The following is a 26,330-nucleotide window of genomic DNA, read 5'->3' as shown; positions in this document are numbered from 1 at the left end:
TGTACTTCACATAGTTATGGGGGTTTACATTTGAGGCACGCAATCCTCGTGGGTTAAATCAATAGCCACCATAACCCTGGGGAATTTGGCAATTATGAAAAAGATTATCATACTCCCAGTCAGTGTTGTGAGAAAACTATCGACTTGTATAAGCTGAGCTGCCTTGGTAAAGGGAGAACTGATGACTTTCCTTATGGAGGAGTGCATAGCAAATGGCTGATCTGGCAAAAGTCCTTTGTGACTCCCTAGAATGATTGTGTGGCATGAGTAGAGTTATGGTCACTTTCTCTGCAACAGTCAGAGCTGTCTATGCTGTGGACTTTGGTTGCAGGTTTGGCTACAGCAATGCATAGACCTCCTCCAAAGCTTCACGACTGAAGCAAGCCTCCTGAGATAGAGCTCCTGTGAAAGGTCTCAAAGTGTGCCTGGGCCTAAAGATCTTGCTGGATGGGTAGTACCAGGATTTTCTGGCTCTTCTCTGGCATTGCCTGTTTAATATAGCTTTCTGGACTGCCTACAGCTGCCCTTCTTCCTTCAGGATGTTTATCATGTAGAGTGAGAAGCCCATTATGCAGCCTTCAAGTACTTAGCCCATTGTTTTAAAGAGAATTATATAAATTGGGCTGCATAGCACCCGTTTTGTAGGCACTACGCTGCCTCCTAAGGACCCAAAATGGTGTCCGGAATGCGTGCGCATGCTTCTAGCGTGACGTGTGCCAGACGCCATCTTGGTAAAGGCATTTGCGCACGTGCAGATAACTAACACTGGCACCATGTAAAGTAGGGAGAATATGTGGTAGATCAGTGTGCTCCAGCCAACGCACAGCTGAACAGGTCGTAGACGGCCTTGAGGACCCCCCACCAGTGTTATTTAAAGGGATCATGCAGGTGTTGCAGGTTAGTTGCTGGATTATTGCATCTGGCTGCTGGTACATTTGTACGTGTGTTGAAGCTTCCTGTACTTGGAGAAAGTTGCAATATTATATAGAGATTAGTCTGGCAGGTCCTGCATTACTGTTGGTGGCATTTAAAACAGTGTGCTGAACAAGGTTTCTGCCAACCATGGGTGGTCTGCTAGGGCTCCCGCTGGGCACTGAACACAACTGGGAGTGTACAGAGAGGCCACGCAGAGCAGGTCAAGCTACAAGGAGAGGGAGGAGGAGGAGGCACAGAGCACTGAGCAAGAGGCCATATCCAATGAGGGCCTTCAGGAACCATTTCTCTTAACTCAACCTAAGCGAAGATCAGTGTATCCGACGGCTGTGGTTCACGAAAGAGGTCGTGATGGAGATCTGTCAACTGCTGCAGCCTCAGAGCAGGGCAAGGTCAGCATTGCCTGTGGCTGTGAAGGTAAGTGTGGCGCTGAACTTGTAGGTTCTGGATCCTTTCAGGCCGCTGCTGGCGATATGTGCAACATTTCGCAGTTTACAGTGCACTGCTGCATAAAGGAGGTCACTGAGGCTCTGTACGAGCTCTGCAACAGATTCATAACGTTCCCTCTTAACCGAGAGCAGCAGAATGAGCGAGCATGAGGGTTGGCTTCCTCATGGTGCAGGGTGCCATTGACTGCACGCATGATGCCATGCGTACTCCGCATCTCAACGCGGCCATCTTCATGAACAGAAAAAGGGTTCTACTCCCTCAATGTGCAGCTGGTGTATGACCACAGGTAGCGCATCATGCAGGTCAATGCCCGCAACCCTGGCAGCAGTCATGATGCCTTCATTAGGCAGCAGTCCAATGGCCACCAATCGTTCAACCAGCACGGCAAGTCAAAGGCTACTGAGCGACCAGGGCTATCTCCTTGTGATTCATGACTCCGATCAGGAATGCACGTGCACGCTCACCTTATTCATGAGCGATATCAGTAACCTCAGTGACACCTCCCAAGTCACCAACAGTCCGACATTCCTCATCTTTTCTCTCCCACATGACCATCAAATCGTCCTCCTTATGATTACACACTGCTTCCTCTTGCAGCTCATCGTGTAGATAAAAACCACTACCAACTGCGAGTTCAAATACAAAATAATTAACCAGCACATGAAATCATATAGTTTACATTACACTATTCACCCTGGTGCATTCCCTTAGTGCCTGTCGTTCGTGTGCCTTTACCTTTCCTAGTGCTCCTACGAGTGGCTGGAGCGTTGGTGGTGGAAGGCTGCTGACCTTCAATTGAGGAGCGTGAGGATGGCCATGGAGGATGACCTCAAGCAGCCCTGGGCCGGGAGGGCTTGGCTTCAGACTGCACCATCTTGGCCTGGGCTGCAGCAGTCTGGCCTGGCTGGCTGACAGGCTATGCCAAAGACACTGGCAGAGTGGCAGGGGTGGGAGCAGGAATGCTGTCATTTTGAGAGGACAGCAGGTTCGACTGCCATGGTGCCACTGCCATTCGCACGAGGCCGTGCCTAGCAATCCTGGTGACCTGCTGGAGAACAGATTGCTGGAGTGCTGTGATGCCCTGGAAGCTCTATTCCGCTGTGGTACCCAGAGCCATGATAGCAGTCTGAGCTTCCAAGGAATTAGTCTGAGTTCCAAATGAAGCATGCAGACCATTGGTATCTGTTTGTGCTGCAATGGAAGCTGAGACATCGGTCATCAGATGCTGCATCTGATGCAGGTTCCACAGGTGTGCTGATGAAGGTAACCACCCGTTCCATGTGGGAAAGCATAGGCTCCAAGCTCTGCGCAAAGCCCTGTGCCAAGTTGGAGGGGGATTTCTCCATGCCCCTTGACATTGCACACAGGCTTTCCAGTGCTCCAAGCATTTGGCTGTGTATGCTCATCAGCCGCCTTCTGTAGCCTGGCCCATCAAAGTCATCCTCTGACCTCTGCAGCAGAACTAGTGTGCGACCTTGTCCTCTGGTGAGCTGGCACCTGTGGTATCCTTTACCCCTGCCCTGGCTCCTGCACACCTGTGCCCAGTGTCTCACAACATGCAAAACCCTCCTCTAACTTAGCATCTACACTACGTGTAGTGTCAGTATCTGAGGTGGTGGATGCAAGTGTAAGATCAAGTGATGGTGTGGCTTCATTATCAGTTTCTTGCTCCTCCTCCACCTTGGATGGTGCCGGCTCCAGTTCTTGGGTATCTTCAACGACAAAGGGAGATGGGTTGAGTTGTGGAGCGGGGAGAGGAGAAAGCAAGGTGTGTGTGCTGACACCATCTGCAGCACGTGAGTCAGAAAAGGTTGTGGGATGAGGGAGATGTGGGAAACGAGAGAGTTTTAGGTATTCAGAGACCCTCATCGTCAATACCTCCAGCGCCGCCGGTGGCCATGACCGCAGCGACAGCCCGACCAATGATCCCCAGAACTGTCTCCTCCATGGGGGTAAGGATGTGCCTGTCCTCTGTCCGTTCTTTCCTGCTGCTGGCTGTTATGCGCCACCTTATCCTGCAAGACAGAGGGAAGTGTGTCATTGAATGTCCTGCAAGATGTTTGGGCGATGAGCCTGTTATGGTTGAATAGGTGCCAGTGTGTGTGACCTGTGAGTTGTGGGTGTGTGGATTACAAGAGTTGGTACTATGTGAAGGTGAGATGTAGCATCCGAAGTACAGCATTGCGTACAGATGGAAAACGCTTGTTGGTGAGAGGGTGACGGAGGGTGTCGTGCGTGAATCAGTGATGCAATTGGTAGGCTATGCCACTTGACATTTGATTCAATCACCTTGACCACTCGTGTCAAATCATTGAACTGTTTCCTGCACTGCATCCATGTGCATGGTGCATTGCTCCTGGCATTCACTTCCAGCGCCACTTCCTCCCACTGCCTCTGCAGTTGGTGTGTGGAGGGTCTTCTGCCACCTTGCAGATACAGGATGGGCCCCCCTGTGTGTCCGCCTCTTCCATCAAGGCCTCCAGCGCGTCATCGGAGAACCTCGGTGCACGCTCTTTTGCAGGTCCATCCATTATAATTGTCTTCCACCACCAATTGCATTGACAGTGCACCTCCCCTTTAAGAGATTTAAGTAGTGCTGGCTGCATGCAGAAATCATGGAGATGATCCGGCAGCACGACTCCCGCGCCCGGATTCGGGGGTTATCCAACTTAACCCCCAATGTTTCCCCAGGGTAATGCATAATGTAGGGGGAGGCTTCCTGAATAGTAAAGTGTTTTTTTTTCCCCCAATGCCTGCAGTGAATCCGAAGACATGGTCAAAAGTCTGCACAAGCAATCTCAGTTCAGCAGTTTCCTTTCAATGAATTACTTCTGTCTCGAAGAGCAGGTTCTGGCAAATAGCACCTTTGAAACAGTGGTGCTCATTCTCGAGGGCAGATGGGAAGGTGGAAGTCACATAATTTAGGTTGAGTAACGACATCTCACCCTAACTCCATAATTTGCATGTGGCTGCCACCAGGATAGTGCACACTACTTCACTGTACCTTGAAATTCAATGGAATTTATGCCAGGGCACTTCTGGAACAGAACCTTGGCATACATCATGCCCGGCCCAAATTCCTGCCCCCACAGAGGATCAATTACCAAATTACACCCTCCCCGATGCACAAAATGTGGGGGCTTGGCATCTGTACTTCTAAATTAATTTTTTTTAAAAACCATGTCAAATATAAAATAGAGGCATAATTCTATAGTTTCCTTGTTATGAATGTCATTAATTTTTCTGTCAAAATATGTTAAGGAGTTATTAGGGAACTGATTTAAAACTTGAGATATTTATTTGTGTTGGAAAAATCTTTTGCTCTGGTAATGTATTGCTAAATGTCTACCTGTCAAGAACTATGCAGTGATGTTCAAAAACAATTTTATTTAAAAGTGGTCCAGAAGCGGGACTTGATAACCCTGTCCCAAGTTAAATTTACAGGTTGAGCTCTCCACTTACTTCAGATACAACCTTATACATCCTTACAAGTTAATAAAAGTTCAGTACCCCCCAACCCTGTCTTCTAATTTCAGCCTAGCCTAACCCACATGGTACATACAGGCATACATAAATAAACAGTCCCTATTGTCCAAGGGTGCGGTGACTGGGTTCGTTTGTCAGTGTCTGTCTTGAATGTGGGCAGGGTGTTTTGGGGCGCTTCCTTAGTCTCACTTGCACCGCAGTTTTTCCACAGATGAAACTATATCATTATCCTTGATTATTATGAATTCTGTGATTTATCATGTCTTCAGTATAAAATGATTTTAAACATAATAACCTAACAGCACAATAATATAAATTATCTTTCTCCTAAAAAGAGGTGAGTATTGGGAATCTTGTTTTGATTTCAACACATAATTTTTATTAAAAACATTTAAGAAAGACCACTTGCCATCTGGTCAGGACAGCTAAATGCTCTGGGCTGAGAATTTCTCTGCTGCCACTGATCATGGCTCTTTGTGATCAGTTCACAGAGAAAGATGGACAGTGAACTGCCTTAAGTAGTTCTGTTTTTTTTCCTCTTCCCCCCCCCCCCCCCAACCAGTGCCATGCATCATTTCAGTACACTGCTCCTTCTACTGGTCTCGTTCAGAAGTAATGCAGCAGACCAGACTGAGTTAAGAAGGATTTTACGACTGAGCACAATGTTCCTTTTTAACTTTGCTATGATTATCGTGTGGTCCATTGTCAGGTTCGGTACTGCAATTCACTTGATGAAGACGAAAAGAAAGAACTGCGACTTTTCAGTACTCAAAGAAAAAGGGAAAATTTGGGAAGGGGCACTGTCAGACCTTTCCCTATAACCATGACTGGTGCAATTTGTGAACAGGTAAGCATTTATATTTTAAGTAAGGGTCATCTTGTGTCCAAAACTAGAGGTCATAAATATATAATAGTCGCTAATAAATACAATAGGGAATTCAGGAGAAACTTCTTTACCCAAAGAATGGTAAGAATGTGGAACGAACTACCACAAGGAGTAGTTGAGGCAAATAGCATAGATGCATTTAAGGGGAAGCTAGATAAGCACATGAGGAAGAAAGGAATCCAAGGGTATCCTGATAGGGTTAGATGAAGTAGGGAGGGCGAAGGCTCATGTGGAGAATAAATGCCAGCATAGACCAGTTGGGCCAAATGGCCTGTAGTTTCGATGTAACTCTATGTAACATGTAAAAACTGCATAAAAAGCTCTAAAATTGAAATGGCAGCAGATACATTTTCATCTTTCTATTTTTAAAAAGTAAAGTGTGAGGTGGCTCGTCTGGAGCATAAATGCCAGCGTAGATCTGTTGGACCAAATGGCCTGTTTCTGTGCTGTAAAATTCTATAATTCTGTAAATGTCATTACATTTTTGATACTAATTTTTAACCTTTTAATTATTATCCTAACTTTTGGCAGCATTGTAAGAAAATTGTTTCTTGGGCTCGACTACAATTTAGCACTTTTTGGTCCTATTCTCCTCCTCCACCCAAAGGCATTGACAATTGACTGCTTCCTATGGTACAGCTCCATGAGCACTGGAAATCAACCAGAAACAATTTTCCATTCCTCCTTTCTCTGTTCAGTACTTCCTTACTGCAGTGTAGCTAAGATCAGAAACTCAGCAGCATGAAGGACTGAACCTGCATCCCACTGAACCCTATGAATCTAATGCACTGCACTGCACCTAAATTTGTAATTTTAATACCATATGGGATATCACATGAGATACATACATATGGTATATTCACTTAAAAGAAGGCAATTATATTTGGAAAAGGTCATTATGTTGGCTTTAATTTAGTACACATTTTGCTAGGATAAAGCAGCTGAAAGCATAAGCAAAATGTGCCTTGAGGTCACCGTCAGCAAAAGTGTGACCAGTGGAAAAGTTAATCAGTACATGAGGGATCTAAAGAGGAGCAAATACCCTTAAGAAAATATTTGGTTTTCTCATGGTTTTTGATGCTAAAAATGAAAACTGAAAAGCAGACAAAAAACCCCAGGTTTTTAAATTGGCAATAAAACTGATTTTAAAGGTCCTTACTTAAGTTTACCATCTGCAGTCATGAACACTAGCTCCGATATTTCTCTGAATCACAGGAGAAACCTTGCAGAACCTTTCCTCGGGAGGTTAAATAGATTACGTAGAATCCATGATAGAGCAGCTTGTACACTGTCTGTGAAAGGGTCATTTAGCTTTGTGGGCCAAATGGTGTTTTCCTAAGCTTATTTTTTTTTGTATTCTTTGTATAGTATTTAATTCTTACTGAATGGATCAACATTTGGCGGGTTCCTCTTGAGGCTATCCATAGGCCAAGCATTATTACCTTGGCCCAACAACTCAGGATAAGTGTATATGCTCCAGGCTGGCCTGAAGATGTAGATTTCTTCAACCCACCTCAATCTTTGAAAGAAGTTCAATCTCTGTATACAATGTTCTCACCCAGCCTCCTTCTGATGTCCCTTTCTGCTTAAAGCTACTTACATCCTGTGAATATTTCATGGTTTTCACCATATTTTTGGAATCTCAATTTTGTTGTCTCCAATCGAAGAGTTAAAATAATAGTAAAAAAACAAGGTGTTTTATATGAGAATGGGGAAATAACTCCTTATCAAATTGCCTAAATTCTAGCCCCCCATCCCCGTGGGGTGATAGATAATCCTATTTGTATGTGGAGATTCCATTTCTGTTAATAATGAGGAAGACCATACCTATGGAAGGTAATATATCATTTAACTGCCATATGTATAATTCCCTTTGGGTTCTCTTGGTGTTTTTTGTATCTTCTGAAGTTAAGTCCTTATTAAGAAAAGAAAAAGAAAGTCTCTCTGCCTGATGTGATCTTTCAGTCTCTTTGAGGCATGCTATCTATGTAATCACATTAATGACATTGATCCCAGCAATGCAGGAAGCCTTTGACCAAATCATAATACATTCGTTCATTTACCTGTATGTATCCCTGGGCCATGAGTGACTTAGCTGTCACTCATTGTTCATAAGTCTGGGAGCAATGTCTGGAAGTTGAAGTCTTATTGTACAGTATTTAGCTCAGGAGTTTAAACTGCAAGTATAGAGTCAGTAGAAAAGAGCCTTGAAAATATGCTTGGGAGATGGCTCACAAAGGATAGCCCCAAAGTCATTACTAGGATTTGTCTGGGAGTCTAAAAATATTCAGCAGATAATCTGAGCTCTGCTCACTGTCTGCTCTCTGTTTGACTGGTATAAAAATTTTAAACAATTAATTTCTAGTTGGGAATGTCTTTATGACAAAGGCCATAACTAGGACTGTCAGCAACATGGAAACATAAGTAAGGTTTATGATCATGAATGATGATTCAAGTTGCAAATCCATTTGAACAATTGGAACTGTGTTCATTTTTAAAAGAAACATGCATCTAAATAGGTTACATTTTCAAACTAAAATGAGTGTCACTCTTAAGGAATGAGACTTCACAAGTCTGGCTGTAACTCAATTGGCCACTGGGTTATTTGTTTTTTATGTTTATTTGCTCGGATTTATCAGTTACTTTATCTTTCTAAATGTCAAAATGTACCATATTTTTTTTTTCTAATTGTAAATCAGTGTGGAGGACAAATCAATGGAGGAGACATCGCTGTATTTGCCTCACGAGCAGGTCATGGAGTTTGCTGGCATCCTCGGTGCTTTGTCTGTGCCACGTGCAATGAACTGTTGGTGGATCTGATTTATTTTTACCAAAATGGGAAGATATACTGTGGGAGACATCATGCTGAACGTTTGAAACCCCGATGTGCAGCATGTGATGAGGTGAGTTTGCAAAATAATGATCCAATTTTTAATTTGCAAAAAATAGAGATTGTTAGACTAAAATAGACCACTTTAAACTTATTAATATGTCTGCAAGAATACTATTAAATTGGCATGTTTAGCATTTATTGTAATTATCAATTACAGGAGACAATGTGATGCCTTTTCCTATTCTGCACAACCTCAGAATTCCACTTCTCAAAGTTGTGGCACTTCGTGTCAAAAGGATTATGTTTCTCAACTTGTAAACTTTTACAAGTTTATACAGTACTAAACTTTAACACTTGCTGGACTGTATTTGGTTTCTTTAAAACATGTAAACGTTTGCCATATCTCGAAGCATGTTTTACAGAAATAAAATTGTTTCAAATAGTTTTTCATAATTTTAGTGCTGCATTCATTGAAACTTCAGTCTTATGGGCATTTCAGAGTAATGGACACCTTCAACAACAACTTGAATTTATCTATTGCCTTTATATTGAAAAATATCCCAAAGTGATTCACAGAGGCGCAATGAAAAATTAAACACTGAGCCAAAGCAGGAGATCTTAGGAAGGGTGATAAAAAGAATGGTCAAAGAGGTGCATTTTAAGCAAGGTTTTAAAAGCTGCCAAAATTGGCAGTAAACCTCCTACTTCCCCATTTCCTGCATTCTTAATGATCTCCTTTTCAAGTATTAAGAGTGTTTATTCCTCTTACAGGGTAAGAGTTTTAAAGTTGGGAGTGAAATTTAACTTTGGCAGGGGCGCAAGATGGACGGTAGTGGAACAGCCGCCCATTATGCTCCCCACCCGATTTTCATTTCCATTGAAGTCAACTGAAAGGAGAATCGGGCGGGTTGTATAACAGGCGATTGATCGATCCACTGCTGCCCATTTTGTGCCTTGCCAAAATTGAATTTTACCCCCAGGGAGTCTGCTTGTGGCATGTGTCCTCTCTCAGGTATTATGGGCTATCTTCACCTGCAAATAGAGTTAAAGAAGTAAGAATTTTCAATGGTTATTATAAGCTGCAGCAGTACTCGGGTGTCAGCATGTAAACATAGTGTGTATGACCACATAAACATGTAACATCCAGCTACAGTAAATGGGAGGATGGTTTTGAGCTGAATGCTTGTAAAGATGTGAGTGACTGGACATTTTCAGGCAAAGGGTGTATAGGGCAGCCCACTGCAACATGGGCATTCGTGGTAAGGTGTGAAAATACTGTAAGACATTGTGAGAGGGAACTAATGGTAGGTGGTATACATGCTTAGTACACTACATTAATAGAAGATTATGGTGGGCCTCTATCTTAGTAGACCTGGTAAAGTCATTGAACTTTTTTTTGCATTACTTCTATATATATATATATATATATATATATATACGGGGTTATGGAGGAGGCAGTCACACTAGTAGCCAGCTGCTCCCATTACCCCGGCCTGCTCTTCTTGGGAAGTCAAGAATGTTCAGTGACAAAGAAGGTCCTCGGCCTCTGCTTCACTTCCTTAAAAAAAAAATCTCTACATCTGCATCAGAAACTAGGCTGCTCCGTAACCTAGTCCACTGCTTGTGCTTATTGCTTGTGGCTCACAAGCTTGTTGCTTTGCAAATTTCCAAAAATTGGATGCCTCCACCTTTAGCCTTGTGCAGGCCTAGAAAACCAGCAGCAGCAGCAGCACGCGATTTCCCATCCCACAATAATCAAGCTCCCAATGAGGAATCTTTTCCATAACTGGAGCCCATCCATTACATTTAAATTAGTGTTCGCTGGAAATTTGCATGGAGTCAGCGCACTACCGGTCAAGTGGGTTCCACTTACCCACCACTACCAACTTCTGATCGAGCTTGTACCTCTATGCTAATGAGTCCTGATTCTATTTATAGAAATGTCAAATTTAGCTCTGCTAAGCTTTGGCCAAATTAAAATTTAGCTCAATTGGTTACCATGAAAAATGCCCATAAACAATGTCACCCTAACAGCTGATGCGGGTACCAATTCAGCGCTATCATTGCTAATACTGATGGCATAAAACCTGCTCCTTTCTCAGCTGTTTATTTCGACACGTAACTGAATAATGATGTATGGCAATTTGAGTCAAGACAAATGGCAACTGAAGGTTAGAAATGTGATTTACGACAGTGCCTCAAAGGGAAACTCCCTTCCTACATTCCATTAGAATCGGGAGGGTTAAGTTGTGCAATAGCATTGCCCGTTTATCTGTCCATGAGTATAATTTGTCACCTTGGTTATATAGTGGTTCACCATATTTCAAATAAACTTGTCAGCTCCATTTCAAGCATAGGTTTATTTTAAAATTGGAGATGGAATAGTGTTTGATGATTTAACATGCTAGAACTAAGTTGGAAGAAACACCCATGAAATGATATGCAGATTGAAATGAATGATCTTCTGCATCCATCTGAAATTGGAAAAGTACCAGATACTCTGATGCTTTTTCCTGGAAACTCGATTGATCATACCCTACTCCCCATCCCGAATACCCAAACCAGTTCCCAGAAGGAGGAAACAGAACAACAGTGAACATATATTAATAGCCAGAGAAAACCAGCAAGACCACAGGTCAGTGTAGACAGAATCCACTGTCCCCCATATCTAGCTTCATTCCAGGGACCAGGACAGAACAAATTGCCTCAACCTGTAAATGTGCGTGGCTCCCAGTGAAAGAACCATGCAATTAAAATGTGCACGGTTCATGAAATTTGAGTCTGTGTGTAAACTTTAGAAAAGACAATTTTTTAAAAAAATTAGAAAGCTGAACTATGAATATTTGGTGCTGATGTAATCATATATAGTGCTCAGCTACTGTGGGAACTGGTCTGGATGTGAGCAAAGTAGTATTCAAAGACTCAATCATTGTGCAATTGGTGCAACCTGAGGAAAGCAGAATCCTATGAGTATGGACACATTCAGAAAAATGATTATTGGGAAGGAAACTACCTTGTTTTAATCTTTGTGTATTCCAATTTCCAGTTGTTTGGGGATGTGAAATACACGAAAGTTAAAGCTTAATAAATTTGTACTGATCCCTCAACTGTGGACCCAGTGCAGGATTTGGAGGTGTTACTCATCATGTGCAAAGGTATTTTTCACTCAGTCCTATAATAAATTATTTATTGTCCTATATCTTTTTATAGATCATCTTTGCAGATGAGTGCACAGAGGCTGAAAGTAGGCACTGGCATATGAAGCACTTCTGCTGTTTTGAATGTGAAACTGTCCTGGGAGGCCAGAGATACATCATGAAAGAAGGTCGACCCTATTGTTGTAACTGCTTTGAGTCTCTTTATGCTGAATATTGTGATACATGTGGTGAACATATAGGTAAGTTTATACTAAAGAACCAGTATTGGTACATTCGTGTTTTTACTCGACTTACTTAGCACATTAAACCATAGAAGTTTACAGACAGAAGGAGGCGATTTGGGCCATCATGTTGCTGCAATCCAAAACTAATCCCAATGCGCACACTTTCCTCATAACTGTACATCTTTCTCTGCTTCAAATATTTAGCCAATTTTCCCTTACAAAAAGCATCGGTCTCTGACTCACCCATTCTGTGGCAAAGCATTCTATGCTCCAACAATCCTCTGTAATTAAATTTCTCCTAACTTCTCTCCTCAAACTCTTAGTAATGATTTTAAATTTATCCTCTTCACCAATTCGCCAACCAGAGAAGGTAGTCTTTCCCTATTCACTCTATCAAAACTCTTCAAAATTTTAAAAATCTTTATTATATTTTCTATTAGCCTTCTCTTTTCCAGTGGAAATAGTCCCATTCTCTCCTTATAACTATAGCATCCAATCCCTGTTATCTTTCTGGTGAATCTTTGCTGAATGCTTTCCATGGCTTTGATGTCATTTTTATAATAGGATGCACAAAATTGCACACAGTATTCTAACTGCACCTAAACAATGTTCTGTACAAACTTAACACATTTGTATTCTATACCCCTGTTTATGAAACCTAAACCCTTATTGGTCTTTTTTTTAATGGTTTCATCTACTGGCACTTACATTGAACTTTGCCCCTTTCCATCCAACACCCTTAACTTTGACTCTTCATTGCATTTTACTATTCTTACATGGAACCTAATTATATATTGTGATCACTATTTCCCAATTGTTCCCCAATTCCTACTTTTGTTATTTGCCTTACTTCATTGCTCATATTGGTCCTAATACACTAAGAAAAATAAATCATGCTTAACTCAATATACTTTAATGTCATATGCTCCTTGAAAGTATTTTTTTGTCTTCAGCACTCTCTGTGTGGAGCTTTGTACACTAAGAGTGCATATGGGGAAAATTGTTGGCCTGCAAATTTGGTATGCACCCATGAATTCCCAATATATGCTCCACAGTGTGTAAAGCCAAGTGCAAAAAGTGTTAAAGATAAAGATTTACTGCATCTATGAATTCTTTCTCTCAATTTGCTTTCACCACGACCACCACCACCACCAGTGACATGCCTGTAATCACCTTAAGTGGTCTCCAATTAATGAAATTGGGAAGGACCAAATCTGCAGTTGACTGCTGAGTGTTTTTGCTCCAAAGAGCAGGAAATTAGAAGGTAAATATGTTATTAGCCACTATATTTGAAAAAGAGAAGTTGACATTTTATCCTGAACACACAACTTTACTAAATGAAAGTTTGAGTTACAAATTTACAGTAGCATTTTCTGTTGGCTTTTTGCTTTTTTACTAATATGAGATACAGAAAAGCAAAGAACTGATTGCAGATAACAGGAATAACTAACAAGCAAGCACATGAGATTAGAGTAGATATCTCCAACATAGAGCTAGCACAGGTGCATTGGAGCAAATGGCTTTTATCCATGCTGAAATTTTTCTGATTGAGGGAAATGTTGCTCGTTTTTAAATAATTTTTCATTTATTTAGTTGTGCCTTACTATGTTCAAAATTTAAAGTTTTCTGTTGGATTTAATAACTGTGTAAAGAGATTTCACTTCACCTTTTTTAGCCTCTTTTCAGCTTTCATAAAACTACTCAATCTCAAACAGTGTTCTTTTCCATAGCTAGTCTGCCCCCCTAGGACATAGTCAGATTTGCTCATGTATATGAGAATTAGGTGATTCAAACACTGCCATGTCAATATCCATTTCTAATTATGATCAGATGACAGCAAAGCTGTCCCCATGTGCAATAATTGAAAAAGCAAAGAAATTAGACTTACAATTTGCTATTAGATGCAAAATTCAAATGCTATGTTTAAAATAGCTGTGGCCATACATAAAATGGCCCTCAGCTCCACCAAAACCCAATAAGTGCAGTGAAATAATACCACATCACTCAAAATGGTGGTATAATCTGTTTACATTTATCAAAAGTTCATGCATTTGACAATTATCTATGCTATTCAGTTGTTACTTTACCCTCTATTAATGTCAGGTTGCTATTGGAATCCATCATTCAATTAGTTCAGTGTGCATAATTTAAATTGGCTTGCAGCAGGTCCAAAAGTGAGCTAGTGAAGAAGGTAAGTTAACTTAATGGTTGATAGAGTTGATACATAATTAATGTCCCAAATCTTTAAAGTATAATGACACTATGGAGTATTTGTTTTTCTTTCCTTTTTATAAGCTGCTTATTTCACCCTAGCTGAGGCCATGCAATCAGTATTTTCATAGTCCACTGCCAGTACTACTCTAATGATCTACTAGAGGACCAATGAAGGCTGCTTAGGTGACCCTTCTGCGGTCAAAAACAAAAAAGAGCTTGCATTTATGTATGGCCTTATCACACCTTAAGATACTTTCCAACCACTTAACAGTATAGTCCCTGTTGTTATGTTGATTAGGAAGTGGCTAATATATCTGCTTAGCACCATCTCCTTACAAAATTATAACAAGGGGCTCTTTAAATTAGAAAATGGAAGGTCATGGCATTTTTTTTTATTTAGGCATGATGCCCCTCACACACTGGTTTACAACATCATGTAATTATACTTAGAATTAAAATGTTCATAGTATTGGGAGCACTAATAGGACATTAAATAAAACTTATAAGCAGAGCACTTTACATAGTTCCGGCAATCTATTGAAAAGATTTTAGGCTAGTGTGATAGGAAATCTGCACAGGCACCTTTGTACAGCTTTGTACAGGCACCTACCAATTTTACTTGACATTTGTAGAAGCCTGTACAGATTTATAGCTAATTTCTTCACTCCCTGGGAAATCTGTACAGGAAATTACAATTAAAAATTTCGTAGAAATTTGTACAATCCTGTATAAATCATCGTTTATTTAGATTTTGTGCCACACTAACCTCTTCAACGGCTCAGTGACTTTATAGTGAGTAGCTGAGCCATATAGACCAAGAAAATCTCTGGTCTGTGCTGAGTTGCAGTAAGGGTGATACAATCGACAACAGTGCCCCTGGGTTAGGGAATGGGAAACTCACCTAGGGCTGCCTCTCTCGATCACTATCCAGTAACCCCTTCTGGAATTGTGAAGAGTATATGTGGCTGATGGGTGAGGACTGGACTGAGCTTCGTTTCCACAAAAATAGTGGTAATAATGTAATGCCGACGGTCATGTCTTACACATGAGTAATGATCACTTGGGCAGGGTACCGAAAGATAGTTACACATATGGATCCATATCATAGGAAGGAGTCGAAAGTTGATAGAAAAAAAGTACCAAGGGAAACAATAGAAAAATGGCCCAATGACCATCACGTTTTGCATTTTTTACATGTTAAGATTTCTTTTGCCTTTGATTCTGCTATTCAGTTGCTTATGCGCTGAAACCGACATAATGCACTAGAAACTGCATTTGATAACATTTTCCCACAAAAGGAATGTTAAAGTAGTATAGCTTATAAAGTGGATCACAGAAAATCAGTATTTTATTCACAGTTCATTATCATCACTATTTGAAAACTTTATCTGGATACACCATCAGTCATGCAAGTCATCACTGTTGCATTATTTATATCGTCCAATGATATGATCAGGCAAATACCATAAGTAGGTTAAGAAATTCTAATATGATGTGTTTGGTCTCTGATTGCTCTAGGTAGTGATCTAATGAAAGTTTTCTTTAACAAAATTTTGTTATTTTATTAAGGTATTGACCAAGGGCAAATGACCTATGATGGTCAACACTGGCATGCTACAGAGTTGTGTTTCTGCTGTGCACGTTGCAAGAAGTCACTACTTGGACGCCCTTTCCTACCAAAACAAGGACAGATATTTTGTTCCAGATCTTGTAGCATTGGGGAAGATCCTAATGGCTCTGACTCTTCAGACTCTGCGTTTCAAAGTGCACGATCAAGAGAGTCCCGGCGCAGTGCTAGAATAGGTAGAAACAGCAGTAAAGTCGAAGATAAAAGCCTAAAACAAGCAGCAATGAGCAGGCATTCTGCAGATATTGATCCTCTTTCTCAGCAAATGGATATGCTAAGTCTTGCTGGTCAAGCTGCCAGTTTAAACAAAGAAACACTGTGGCAAACCAGAGATGTCTACCAGTTCGAAGATGATTCCACTGAGAGGGCTAACTTTACAGAAAGACCTTCTCAACCAGTCAGTCAGTATAGTGTAAGGACTGAATTTCATCCAACGCAATGCATAAGCAATCAGACTGATATATGGGTGAAAGAATTTAATACAAAGAGAAGTTCAACTGCTTTGAAAGATCACAGTGATAGTTTTATCCAGGAAAAGAAAGAAGATTATTATCCTTCAGCAATCAGAGCTCAAGAAAGCTTTAGCAGTGCATCGAGCCATAGTATTACTGAATCCCGATCAAATCCAACCATACAAGGATATGAGATGGAAAGAGAATTGATTTCTCATCAGTGTCGAACCAGGCACCCAATCAGTGCACTTAGTTTTACCGATCAGCTCACACTCCTGGAACAAACCCCAAGGGAATCGATGGAATCCCTTGCACTTTCAAATGCAACAGGTACAGTATAAATTGTGATTAATTATTAGTTAAAATAAACCTATTGGCTTACCCATTGACTGAGTTGGTAAAGAGGCCAACTCATATCCGAGCCGCAGACACCAGATGTCCCAGGTACGATTTCTGGTCTGTGCTAAGTTAGCTAATCTCAACTAAGGTGGCAGCAAAAGCCCAGCTGGTCCATCAAGCCTGCCCCACACCCATGATGGCTGCAGCATCATGACTAGACACTTCGTTCGGGCGATCAAAACTAGTCCCAGAGATCACATGGGCCATATATTCATTATCTGTTAATCCACTTATCTATATGATGCGATTTCTGCCCCAGCTCCCTTTTGAAGGTATGCAGAGAGTCAGCACTCACCGCACCAGCCAGCAACAAATTCCAGAAGCTTACTACAGTCTGGAAAAAGAAAAACTGCCTAACATCCAGTCTATTGCTACTTTTGTGTAGTTTAAACTTGTGCCCTCGGTCCTTCCCAATCTTCAAACTGGAATAATCCAACAATAGGCACACAATCCAGCCTTTTCATTATTTTATAAACTTCTATAAGGTTGCCTTTAAGTCTGTGTTGCTCTAGAGTAAATAGATCCATCTCTTTAAGCCTGTCTGAGTAACTAAGATACTTTAAGCTAGGAATCATTCTTGTAGCTCTCCTCTGAAGCTTTTCCAAGAGTACTATATTACTCCCACCATGTGGGGGAACCAAAGCTGGACACACTACTGCAGATACAGTTTAACCAACAACCTGTATACTGACAGAATGGTGTCTTTTGATTTGTACTGAATGGTACTATTAATGCAACCCAATACCCTGTCAGCTTTAGCTATAGCTTCTCTGCATTGATTGGCTGCTGTATTTTTCAATGCTGCTAATGAAAATACATTCTTAGGAATTGCACATTTCAAGACATGAGTTCCCATGATTTAATTTACAGTTCATCAACTAACACAAAAAATGGACAATTCTTCTATTTTTTGGAAAAATAGGAATCTACCCGCTCCAGTTTTTCCATTGCTGTATGATACAAGTTACAGTGGTCCTCAGGACATGACTGGTGGCAACTACACAATTAGACAGTTCTTGATTGAGGATTGTCGTCACCAATTTATTCAGGCCCAGACTAATTTCTTTTAACTTCATGTTGAAGTGGCCCTGAAAAAGAACTTAATGAGCTGACCCATGCAAGGATTCTGGAATATCTCAAACTTGATATGTCACTGTCAGCCAAAACAGGAAACCTGAACATGGTTCACTCACGTGAGAATAATGTTTTCACTGATCACACGTGCAGTGTAATCCTCCAGGTAACAATTAAATAAAATTCAATCACAGTGCAAAATTGTGAATGGCTCAACACTGTATATTCAAACTCACTTATGGATGGTCGAACTTAGTTAAGAATACCTTCACGAAATGCCATTATACAGAACCAGATGTCAGTCCCCTTCTTCAGCACATCAGTAAAGGCATATAATTCTCCATGATTGTTTTAAGCTTAGGCAGCATTTTTGAAAAACAGTTTCAAACAATGTCTAAAACTGTATTTGAGTAATTATAATGGACTGTGCCTGATTTCTCCTGGAGAATTGTAATGAACTAGAAAATTATAGACAGCAAGCTTACTGAAAGGCCCATTCTGTACTCTCCTCCTGTAGATCAGCCTATTCTTCGTTCCCTACTATAGTGCAGATGGTCACCAATCATATTATTTAAATAAAATGTAAAAAGTTAATACAGCAAATCATTTTGGAGGTTCATATTTTAAAACTTGCTTGAAACAAACTTGACTTAATTTGCTTTTCATCTTTATTTTCAGAAGGAATTTGTCTTTTTTTTCTTCTCAAACACATTTGCAAGTTGCTGTATTTAATTTTAAGGCCAGATGTTCATTGTTTTTTTTAAATCTTGCCAATGAATAATTATATTTTCAGGGGCTTCTGTGGAATGTGGTGCCAAACGTCAGGAGCATTTGTCCAGGTTTTCAATGCCTGATTTGAGCAAAGACTCTGGTATGAATGGATCAGAAAAACTTAGCAACATGGGTACACTTAACTCTTCTGCTAGATTTAGAAGCACAGAGTCCATTCGAAGCTTAAACTCTGCCCAGCAACACCAGGATCTGCAACCAGCCTTGGACAGACTCAGGCACCCTTTGCAGTATAGAGAATCATCTGCTCAAGGAAGACTGCCACCAGGGTTTGACTGTCCAGATGGTGCCATAAGCAACAGAATGCAAACTGGTATGAATGCTAGAATCGCACCCATGAGTGAACGGACCCAGAGGCGTATGCATGATCGGGAGAATAACTCTCGCCATCATCGCCACAGATCAAGGAGATCCAGGCGGTCCCGTTCTGATAATGCTCTTCACCTAGCTTCAGACAGATGCTGTCAATTGAGGGACAGGTCTCACATGTTTTCAAGTGAAGACTATGAACAATTTATGATGCGAAGAAGAAGCAGGGATGCATTTGGAAATGGTCAGCTGAGAGATCCATATAGTCGGTATCCTAGAACTGCATCTGACCTGACGCTGCAGAACCAAGTAGGTGACAGGTTGTTCAGACCTTATTTTAATGACCATGATGATTGGTGTTCTACCTGTTCCTCCTCATCAGAATCTGAGGAAGAAGGATACTTCCTAGGGCAACCCATTCCACGTCCTGTTCAGCTTCGCTCCATCACTAGTGATGAATTTATGTATGGTTATGGCTCACCTGTTCCTTTATCATCCACTCTGAGTGGCAGGTACCAGTCACATCATAGGAAGAGGCAAAAAAGCAAGAACTGCATTATCTCATAACATTTTGCACAATTTATTTCCAGAAAGAATGTAAACTATAAAAAGTTGCACTCAAATTAATTATTAAGAAATAACATTGGCAAAGGCAATATAACTTAATCAGTATTTAAAAGCTATTACAATATTCCTGCAGTTAAATGAAGGGGTTTCTTTGCTTGCTTTTTCAGTTTAAGTCGATTTTTTTTTTGTAATATAATATCATCTAATATACATTCTACAGTTATAGTCATCAAATAAATAGTATACATTTTACTAGAATTTCATTACATACATAGCTGTGAGCATGTTTACAACTTAAGATATTTGTCTATGTTCTTATATTGTGTACTGTATTTTCTCTTCCACTGCCACAGTATGTTAAAAATCAAGCTTAACAATCAATATATTATACCAAACAAAGTTACAGAACTGCTTAACCTATTGTGTTTTTAAATGCAAATGTGTTGTAATTAAAATTGAAAATTCACTAAGTTAATTATATCTACTGTACATATGCAAACGAGGATTTCTAAGAAAAGTATTTTTATATTTTGTAATGTAAAAAGTGTTTTGAAGTAGTAGTCAATGCATGTTCACTTTATTTGTGTTGTTTTCAATGGAAATTTATTAAAACGTTGCATCCTTTAACCAACATGTTTTTTTAATTCTTTAAAACATTTGAATATGATTTCTACTGTTTATTATCAAAAAATCCAAGCTTCCCATGGATGATAATTCCACATAATTCTCAAACTTAGTGCAAGTGTGCAATTCAGGCTAATCCAGCTTGCTGAAGATACTTTTTTTTTCTCATGAGAGTTTTGTGGTGTAGCGCAACCCATAACCATCTTTAAAGGTGGGTGAATTGGATGAGTTGTTTCCCCTCTCCCCATTCACCTTTCCACTTCAACCAATCACTGTAACTTCATGTTGTAGCTACCTTGCAGAGATACTGGGTGAAGGAGACTTGCATTTAAATTGGAAGTCATTTGTAATATTACAGGCATAAACTTCTGCAAATACAGAGAGACTATAATTGTACCCAGAAACAGCTCTGATACTAAAATAGTGTACAACAGGTTTGAACTCTCGGTAAAGCAATCTGAACAAATTGTTCTCATCCATTCCTCGTTGGTGAGGGAACCAGCTTCAGGAACAGCTGACATGTTTCACCATAACCCATTGACCCCACAATGCAGTAAGGCTGTTGCCATCTACTGTAATAAATGCTGTAGAGCTCCTCCAATGGCTCAAGTATTACAATGCCAAATAAAGCCAAGCCCCAACAATTGGGCCTCAAAAACTTACACCAGTGTGACAATTGTCTGTTCTTACATCAGACATCCTATGGCATCGCTGAGTAAGAGTGCCAATTTAGGGTCAATTTTGTGCTACAAGAATTCCCATACCCACTAGGAACTACATTGCTACCTCTCAAAGCCTTTTCTTGTAGGTCCTTTCTTCTGTTAGTTATTTATTTTTGTGTTTCAGCAACATGACACACAATTTTATTTCCACTAACACTGCTTAAGTTATCCTAATACTAGGCAAACTAAATGCATCTCTGGCATCTACACTGCCTCCCTTCCCTCCCAATAGCTTATGAAAACATGACCTCAGTCAAACTTGTAGGAGGTAGAACTAGAGATGTATATAACAATGGCCCTTGGGAGCGTAAATGGCTGAAGGCCCAGTTGCACTAATAACATAAATACAACTTTAAATCCACTGATATTACTAAAGCCAGTGTGCTATACATAGTTTCTCTCTGTGAAGCTCAACCTCTTGATGTTTTGTTGATATATGATCATTTGCTCATCTACTTGCCAGCTGATCTATAGATATTAAGGTCATATATAAAGCATCTCCCCAATTATGAATATCTAATCCCTAAAAGTTCCTGACAATGCCTGTTGGGACATGAACTGAACATTCAAACTGAATATACTGCTCAAAGATTTATTGAAATATTTCTATTCACAATACAAAAATGTGTCCTATGCTGGAAAAAGTCAGGAGTGAAAGGGGCGGGTGGGGGGAGGGGGCGGATGGCGGGAGTCCGGAGGGATGGATGTTGGGTGGGGGGGGGGGCAGATGCCGGGAGTGGCGGAGAAGTTGGGAATAGGGAGCACAAGTCGGGGATGGGAATCGGCGGGAGAAACAGGGAATGGGGGCAATAGGGGATGGGTGGATTGGGGCTCTGGTGGGGAGGGGAGAGAGGGAGACTGGGGTGTCCAAACCGAAGTTTAAGGAGATAGGGAGAGAGATTGGGTCTATTAAAAGTGGCATTGACTGAGAGCCTGACCGTAACTTGTGCAGTGCAAGGGGATCCTGGCTGTAGTTTCAGGGTGAATATCAGTGGGTTATAGAATTACTACTAGTTACAGATAGGATATTGGGGCGTTACACCTTTTACTACCAATTAACATATGGACTATCAGTGCGTTATTGTATTACCGTTGGTTATGAGGAGAATCTGAGTGTTGTTAGTATTACTGCTAGTTATCGGTGCAGTTTCAGTGACTTACTGTTAGTGGTGGAATTAAAATTCCTCCCACCTCTAACTTCCCCTCTAAATTGCTCTCCCGCCTTCGGTTTCCCTTCTCTGCCTGTTCACAGGTGGCCTCCTGGTTCTTAGAATTCCTCGCATAACAGCATTTGGTGCAAAACAATGAGCCATTACATTACATCCTACAATACAACAGTGACTACACTTCAAAAGTACTTCATTGGCTGTAAAGCACTTTGGGACATCTTGAGGTTGTGAAAGGTGCTATATAAATGCAAGTCGTTTTTTTCAAAGATACTCAACTACAGGGGACCCAACCTTTATAAGGTAAATGCAATATCATGTGATCAGATGTTACATGATCAAACCTCCAGGAATTCCTCCAACCAGAGTTGTCAACCCTGGGCAGGGTGGTAGTTAGAATGGAGTGGAAAAGATACCCACTCTGTTCCCACTTGGCTGGGATTTTTATCTACCTGAGTCAGGTGGGAACCTCCTCCATTCATGCAAATCAAGGTCCTATTACAACAATAGTATCCTGAAGACATCTTAACCCAAAAGAAAGCCGGGCACCCTCCCCAACAGCAACAACCTGGTCAGACCAATGACAAGGTCCCGCAAGGTAAGTTTAAAACTTCCCTCTGTGGGGCCAGGAGGAGCAAACATTTTCCAGGCCCCACAAAGGGAAGTGTAGGCCTCCCCTGCCCAGACTCTGTTCTCCCTCCCTGAACCACTTACCACCCTAGAACGACTCCGGCCCTGCACTTACCTTGGGGCCCAGCGAGCAGTCTCCGGGCCGCCTGACTTTCCACCACTTGCTATCTACTTCCTGGCTGCTTTGGTCAGCAGCCTGTTAATGAGGCCCGGCCATTAAAATTGGCTCGGCCTCCCGCTGTCGCTTCCGGACGGGCAGGCCATTCACGACACTGCTTTTCCCACTATATGTCTGAGTTTTGCCTGGCCCCCTCAGACCAGCTGATTTTGGTTAAAAGGGATTTCCCAAAGCACTAGTTAATGATATTTATACAAGGACCACGTCAAGGTAAAAGACTTGAGCTCCTTTGTGGATGACCAAAAAAGGGGATTCCTCTTAAACATCAGTTTCGATGCATGGAGTAAATTTCAATTTTAGTCTCTAAAACTTCTGCATTTGAAAGACTTGGGGTTAATCAGGGTAACTGTACACAACATACAGGAGTCCAGAGCAGAAAAGGGATGGACAAGAAAATACGGCTCAGCTCTGACTTGATGATAGTGTTATGGCTGCCTCTCTATTGTGATATGTTTCAAAGAGCCTAAAGTCAATATCGCTTATGCTGATTTAATGTGTCCAGATAAATTAGGTAAATTACAGATCTAAAACTATACTCATTCTAGGTCAATAGCCAAAAGTTATATACGCTATTTGACTGTGAATGTGTACAAAATAAATACAGCACTGACACCCTAAAAAATGTTACATTTTTTATAAATGTAATCATAAAAGAAATTGCCTAAAAATTTACTTTTAGCTGAGCCTAATCAGCTCCATCCTATTTGGGTCAGCTAGTGTTTACTGACCTGAATGTATACCTACCAAGTGCTCCTCCAAATGGAAGGTGCTTTATCGGAAATACCAGATAAAGCAGACAACAGCTGCATTCTGAACTCTCTCCCTGTGGATTTCAATGGACAGCTGTATGCATGATAAACACTCCAAAGATGTTGTGGTTGGCACTGAGTCAGTAGTTATGCTTATCAGATGTGGGAGTTGAAGCTGAACATTCCTTGTAAGACTCAAAGCCAGATTTTTGTTTCAATGCAGTGAAAAACTTTTTTGTTTTTAAATTCAAGTATTCCACAATGACTTAGATAAACTTTCACACTATCACCAATACATATGAAACTCTAATTGAAGCTTTTGGTAGAATGCAAACCTTCTATAGAGTGTAATGTATATTATCCAGTCCTCCCTTGTATAACTGCTGCTTTAAAAAGAGGGCATCTTGCCAAAAAAAGCTCTTGCAAGACAGAAAATGCTTACAAATATCAAACGAATTGCAGCCATGAAGTCCAATCTAATTTTTGTAATCACTTTGTCATTTCAAGGCATATAGATTACATCTTTGAAACAGTTCAAAAATGTCCCATGTGTGGGTGTTAAGGCTCTTTTTATAGTTAATATGAAAGAACAAAACACACAGCTACTACCTGCATGGATGGGTAGCTGAGCCAACTAATGAAACGTAACATGCAATAAGGCAAATTTAGCAACGCAATGACCAGAATCGAGTCACTTGACCTTTTTAACGTGTGTGGGTTACACGTTGATAATGAATTTCAGTCACTAATCTTTAAGCATGTAGATTTTCTCTGTCTACATTCTTGCTTTTCATGCCAGTACAATTTTTTTCTTAATTTTCTTTGCAAGTTTAGTCTTTTTCAACTTTCTCTAATTTGTCATGTTTTCTTTAAATGTATTTTGTTCTCCCTTTCATTTTTACTTTCTTAAGGTGGAACAATGCTCTTGATTCTAAAGTAATCCCAGAAAGACTGGAAAAATTGCTAACAATGTCACCTCTTTGAGAGTCACCTCAGTTTTGTCCGTCAAATTCAACTTCATGGAAATCCTTCATGTTGATCCTTTATGTTGTGTTTTTGTCATAAGAGACAACTTCTGCTAAAATGTCTGGGGGCTCTAAGTCTGTCTTGCTGCCATTAAACTGAGAGGGGAATTTGCATCTTTCCTTGTCCTGGATGCTGCCATCCAACTCAAAAGATTCACTACCAACACTGAGTTGAATTCTGGTCAGTGCTGAAGTTTTGAGATGGATTTGTGCCTGCAGTTCTCTACATGTTGAGTTCCTGGTGTCAGCTACCTTGCTGAAGGAAGATGCTTTTTGGAAGTCAGGCACTTTCTCACAGGGAGAAAGGGAAACCAAGACTGGACTGCATTTTTACACCTCCCAGTGACCATATTAGGACAGCATCAGCAAAGGCCTGGATGTAGGTCAGCCACAGATGGTGCTTGATGTGAAAGGGACAAGATGGGAAAAGAAACAGGAATTTCAATCCTCAATTTAAAAAAAATGAAAATGAAGAATTTGAGCAGCTGCAGAATAAAGTGGATGCTGATAGCAGAGACCATATTAAAGGGCCGATTTCCCCCATCAAGGTCCAAAATGACCCACACTCCCAGGCATACCCGTGCTGGTAGACTGGCAGCCCAAGGCCCAGATTCTAACGGTCAGTAATATATAAGACTAATGGGTGCCCACTTGAAGCAAATGGATGGTTGGACTATGCATGCACCAAGCAGTCATCACAAAGTTTGCTGCCACATTAGCAATACAATCTGCAAAGTGCTGACCTCATGTCTCACTTCATAAGCCTCCTAAATATCTGGAGATGCACCTTCAACTTGGTTATTCCCACGGGATAGGAAGATAGGAACAGGAGTAGGCCATTCAGCCCCCTGAGCCTGTTCCACCATTCAACTAGATCATGGCTGATCTGTATCTCAACTCCATTTACCCGCCTTGGTTCCATATCCCTTAGTGCCCTTACCTAACGAAAATCTATCAATCTCAGTTTTGAAATTTTCAATGAACCTAGCCTCAACAGCTTTTTGAGGAGAGAGTTCCAGATTTCCACTAGAAGTGCTTCCTGTTATTACCAGTGAATTGTCTAGCTCTAATTTTTAAGGTTATGCCCCCTTGTTCCAGACTCTCCCACCAGAGGAAATAGTTTATATCTACCCAAACAAATCCTTTAATCATCTTAAACACATCAATTAGATCACCCCTTAATCTATGCTCAAGGGAATACAAGCCTAGTCTATGCAACCTGTCTTCAAAATTTATAATTTAGGCTTCCTTTCACTGAAACAACCCCTGCACGTTTTCTTACCAACTCACAACATAGATCCTATTACTACTTGCATGCTTTCTGCTCATCTTTTCACACCAAGTGCAAAGTAGGCTTCTTATTGATATGCCCTTGTGTTTTCTCCTAAATTGTTTCTCTGTTCCCTTTTCAAAGGAGAGGGCTTGTATAATCAACAGGAGAGAACCTTCACTAGTGGTGGCCTAGCCAACCTGCAACATCTCACCTAATGCAAGGAGCAGGCCCTCCAAATAATTGAGGTGGAGGCCATTGAGGGAGTGGATAAGGAGGAGCTTGGTGGCTTTGTGCCAGCCCATCTGGTAAGTGTTTGTTTCAATGTGGTATTCGTCCTAACATCTAACACTCAATCAATGACTAACAGGTATCCACATCTGTCCCCCTCCCCTTACTATTGTGTGCATAGCCATTGGCTGCATATCCTCTGCCAACACATGTTAACCTATATAACTGTAAGCTTTATATTTATCAGATATTCCAAAGTGCTTCAGAGCCAATAAATTACTTTTGTAGTATTGTCACAGTTACGTGGGCAAACACAGCAGCCAATTTGCACACA

The 26,330-nt window shown here is 40.9% G+C and overlaps 1 protein-coding gene across 7 annotated transcripts in view; it reads left to right on the top strand.

Annotated features, from left to right (window-relative positions):
- Nucleotides 1-19,961, top strand: part of prickle2b (prickle homolog 2b) — a 183,310-nt gene extending 163,349 nt beyond the window's left edge. For all 7 annotated transcript variants that reach the window (XM_067998844.1, XM_067998847.1, XM_067998849.1 and 4 more), the window contains 5 exons: nt 5,579-5,716; nt 8,455-8,658; nt 11,799-11,985; nt 15,754-16,593; nt 18,530-19,961. In XM_067998844.1, coding sequence (XP_067854945.1) covers nt 5,579-5,716; nt 8,455-8,658; nt 11,799-11,985; nt 15,754-16,593; nt 18,530-19,401 — 2,241 coding nt within the window. In that variant the 3' untranslated portion in view covers nt 19,402-19,961. The remainder of the gene's footprint in view (nt 1-5,578; nt 5,717-8,454; nt 8,659-11,798; nt 11,986-15,753; nt 16,594-18,529) is intronic.
- Nucleotides 19,962-26,330: the final 6,369 nt, after the last annotated feature.

The sequence above is a fragment of the Heptranchias perlo genome, chromosome 17 (assembly GCF_035084215.1).
Source record: "Heptranchias perlo isolate sHepPer1 chromosome 17, sHepPer1.hap1, whole genome shotgun sequence".
Taxonomy (NCBI): Eukaryota; Metazoa; Chordata; class Chondrichthyes; order Hexanchiformes; family Hexanchidae; genus Heptranchias; species Heptranchias perlo.
Note: the sequence above shows the minus strand (reverse complement) of the source record. Positions and strands in the feature narration are given on the sequence as shown.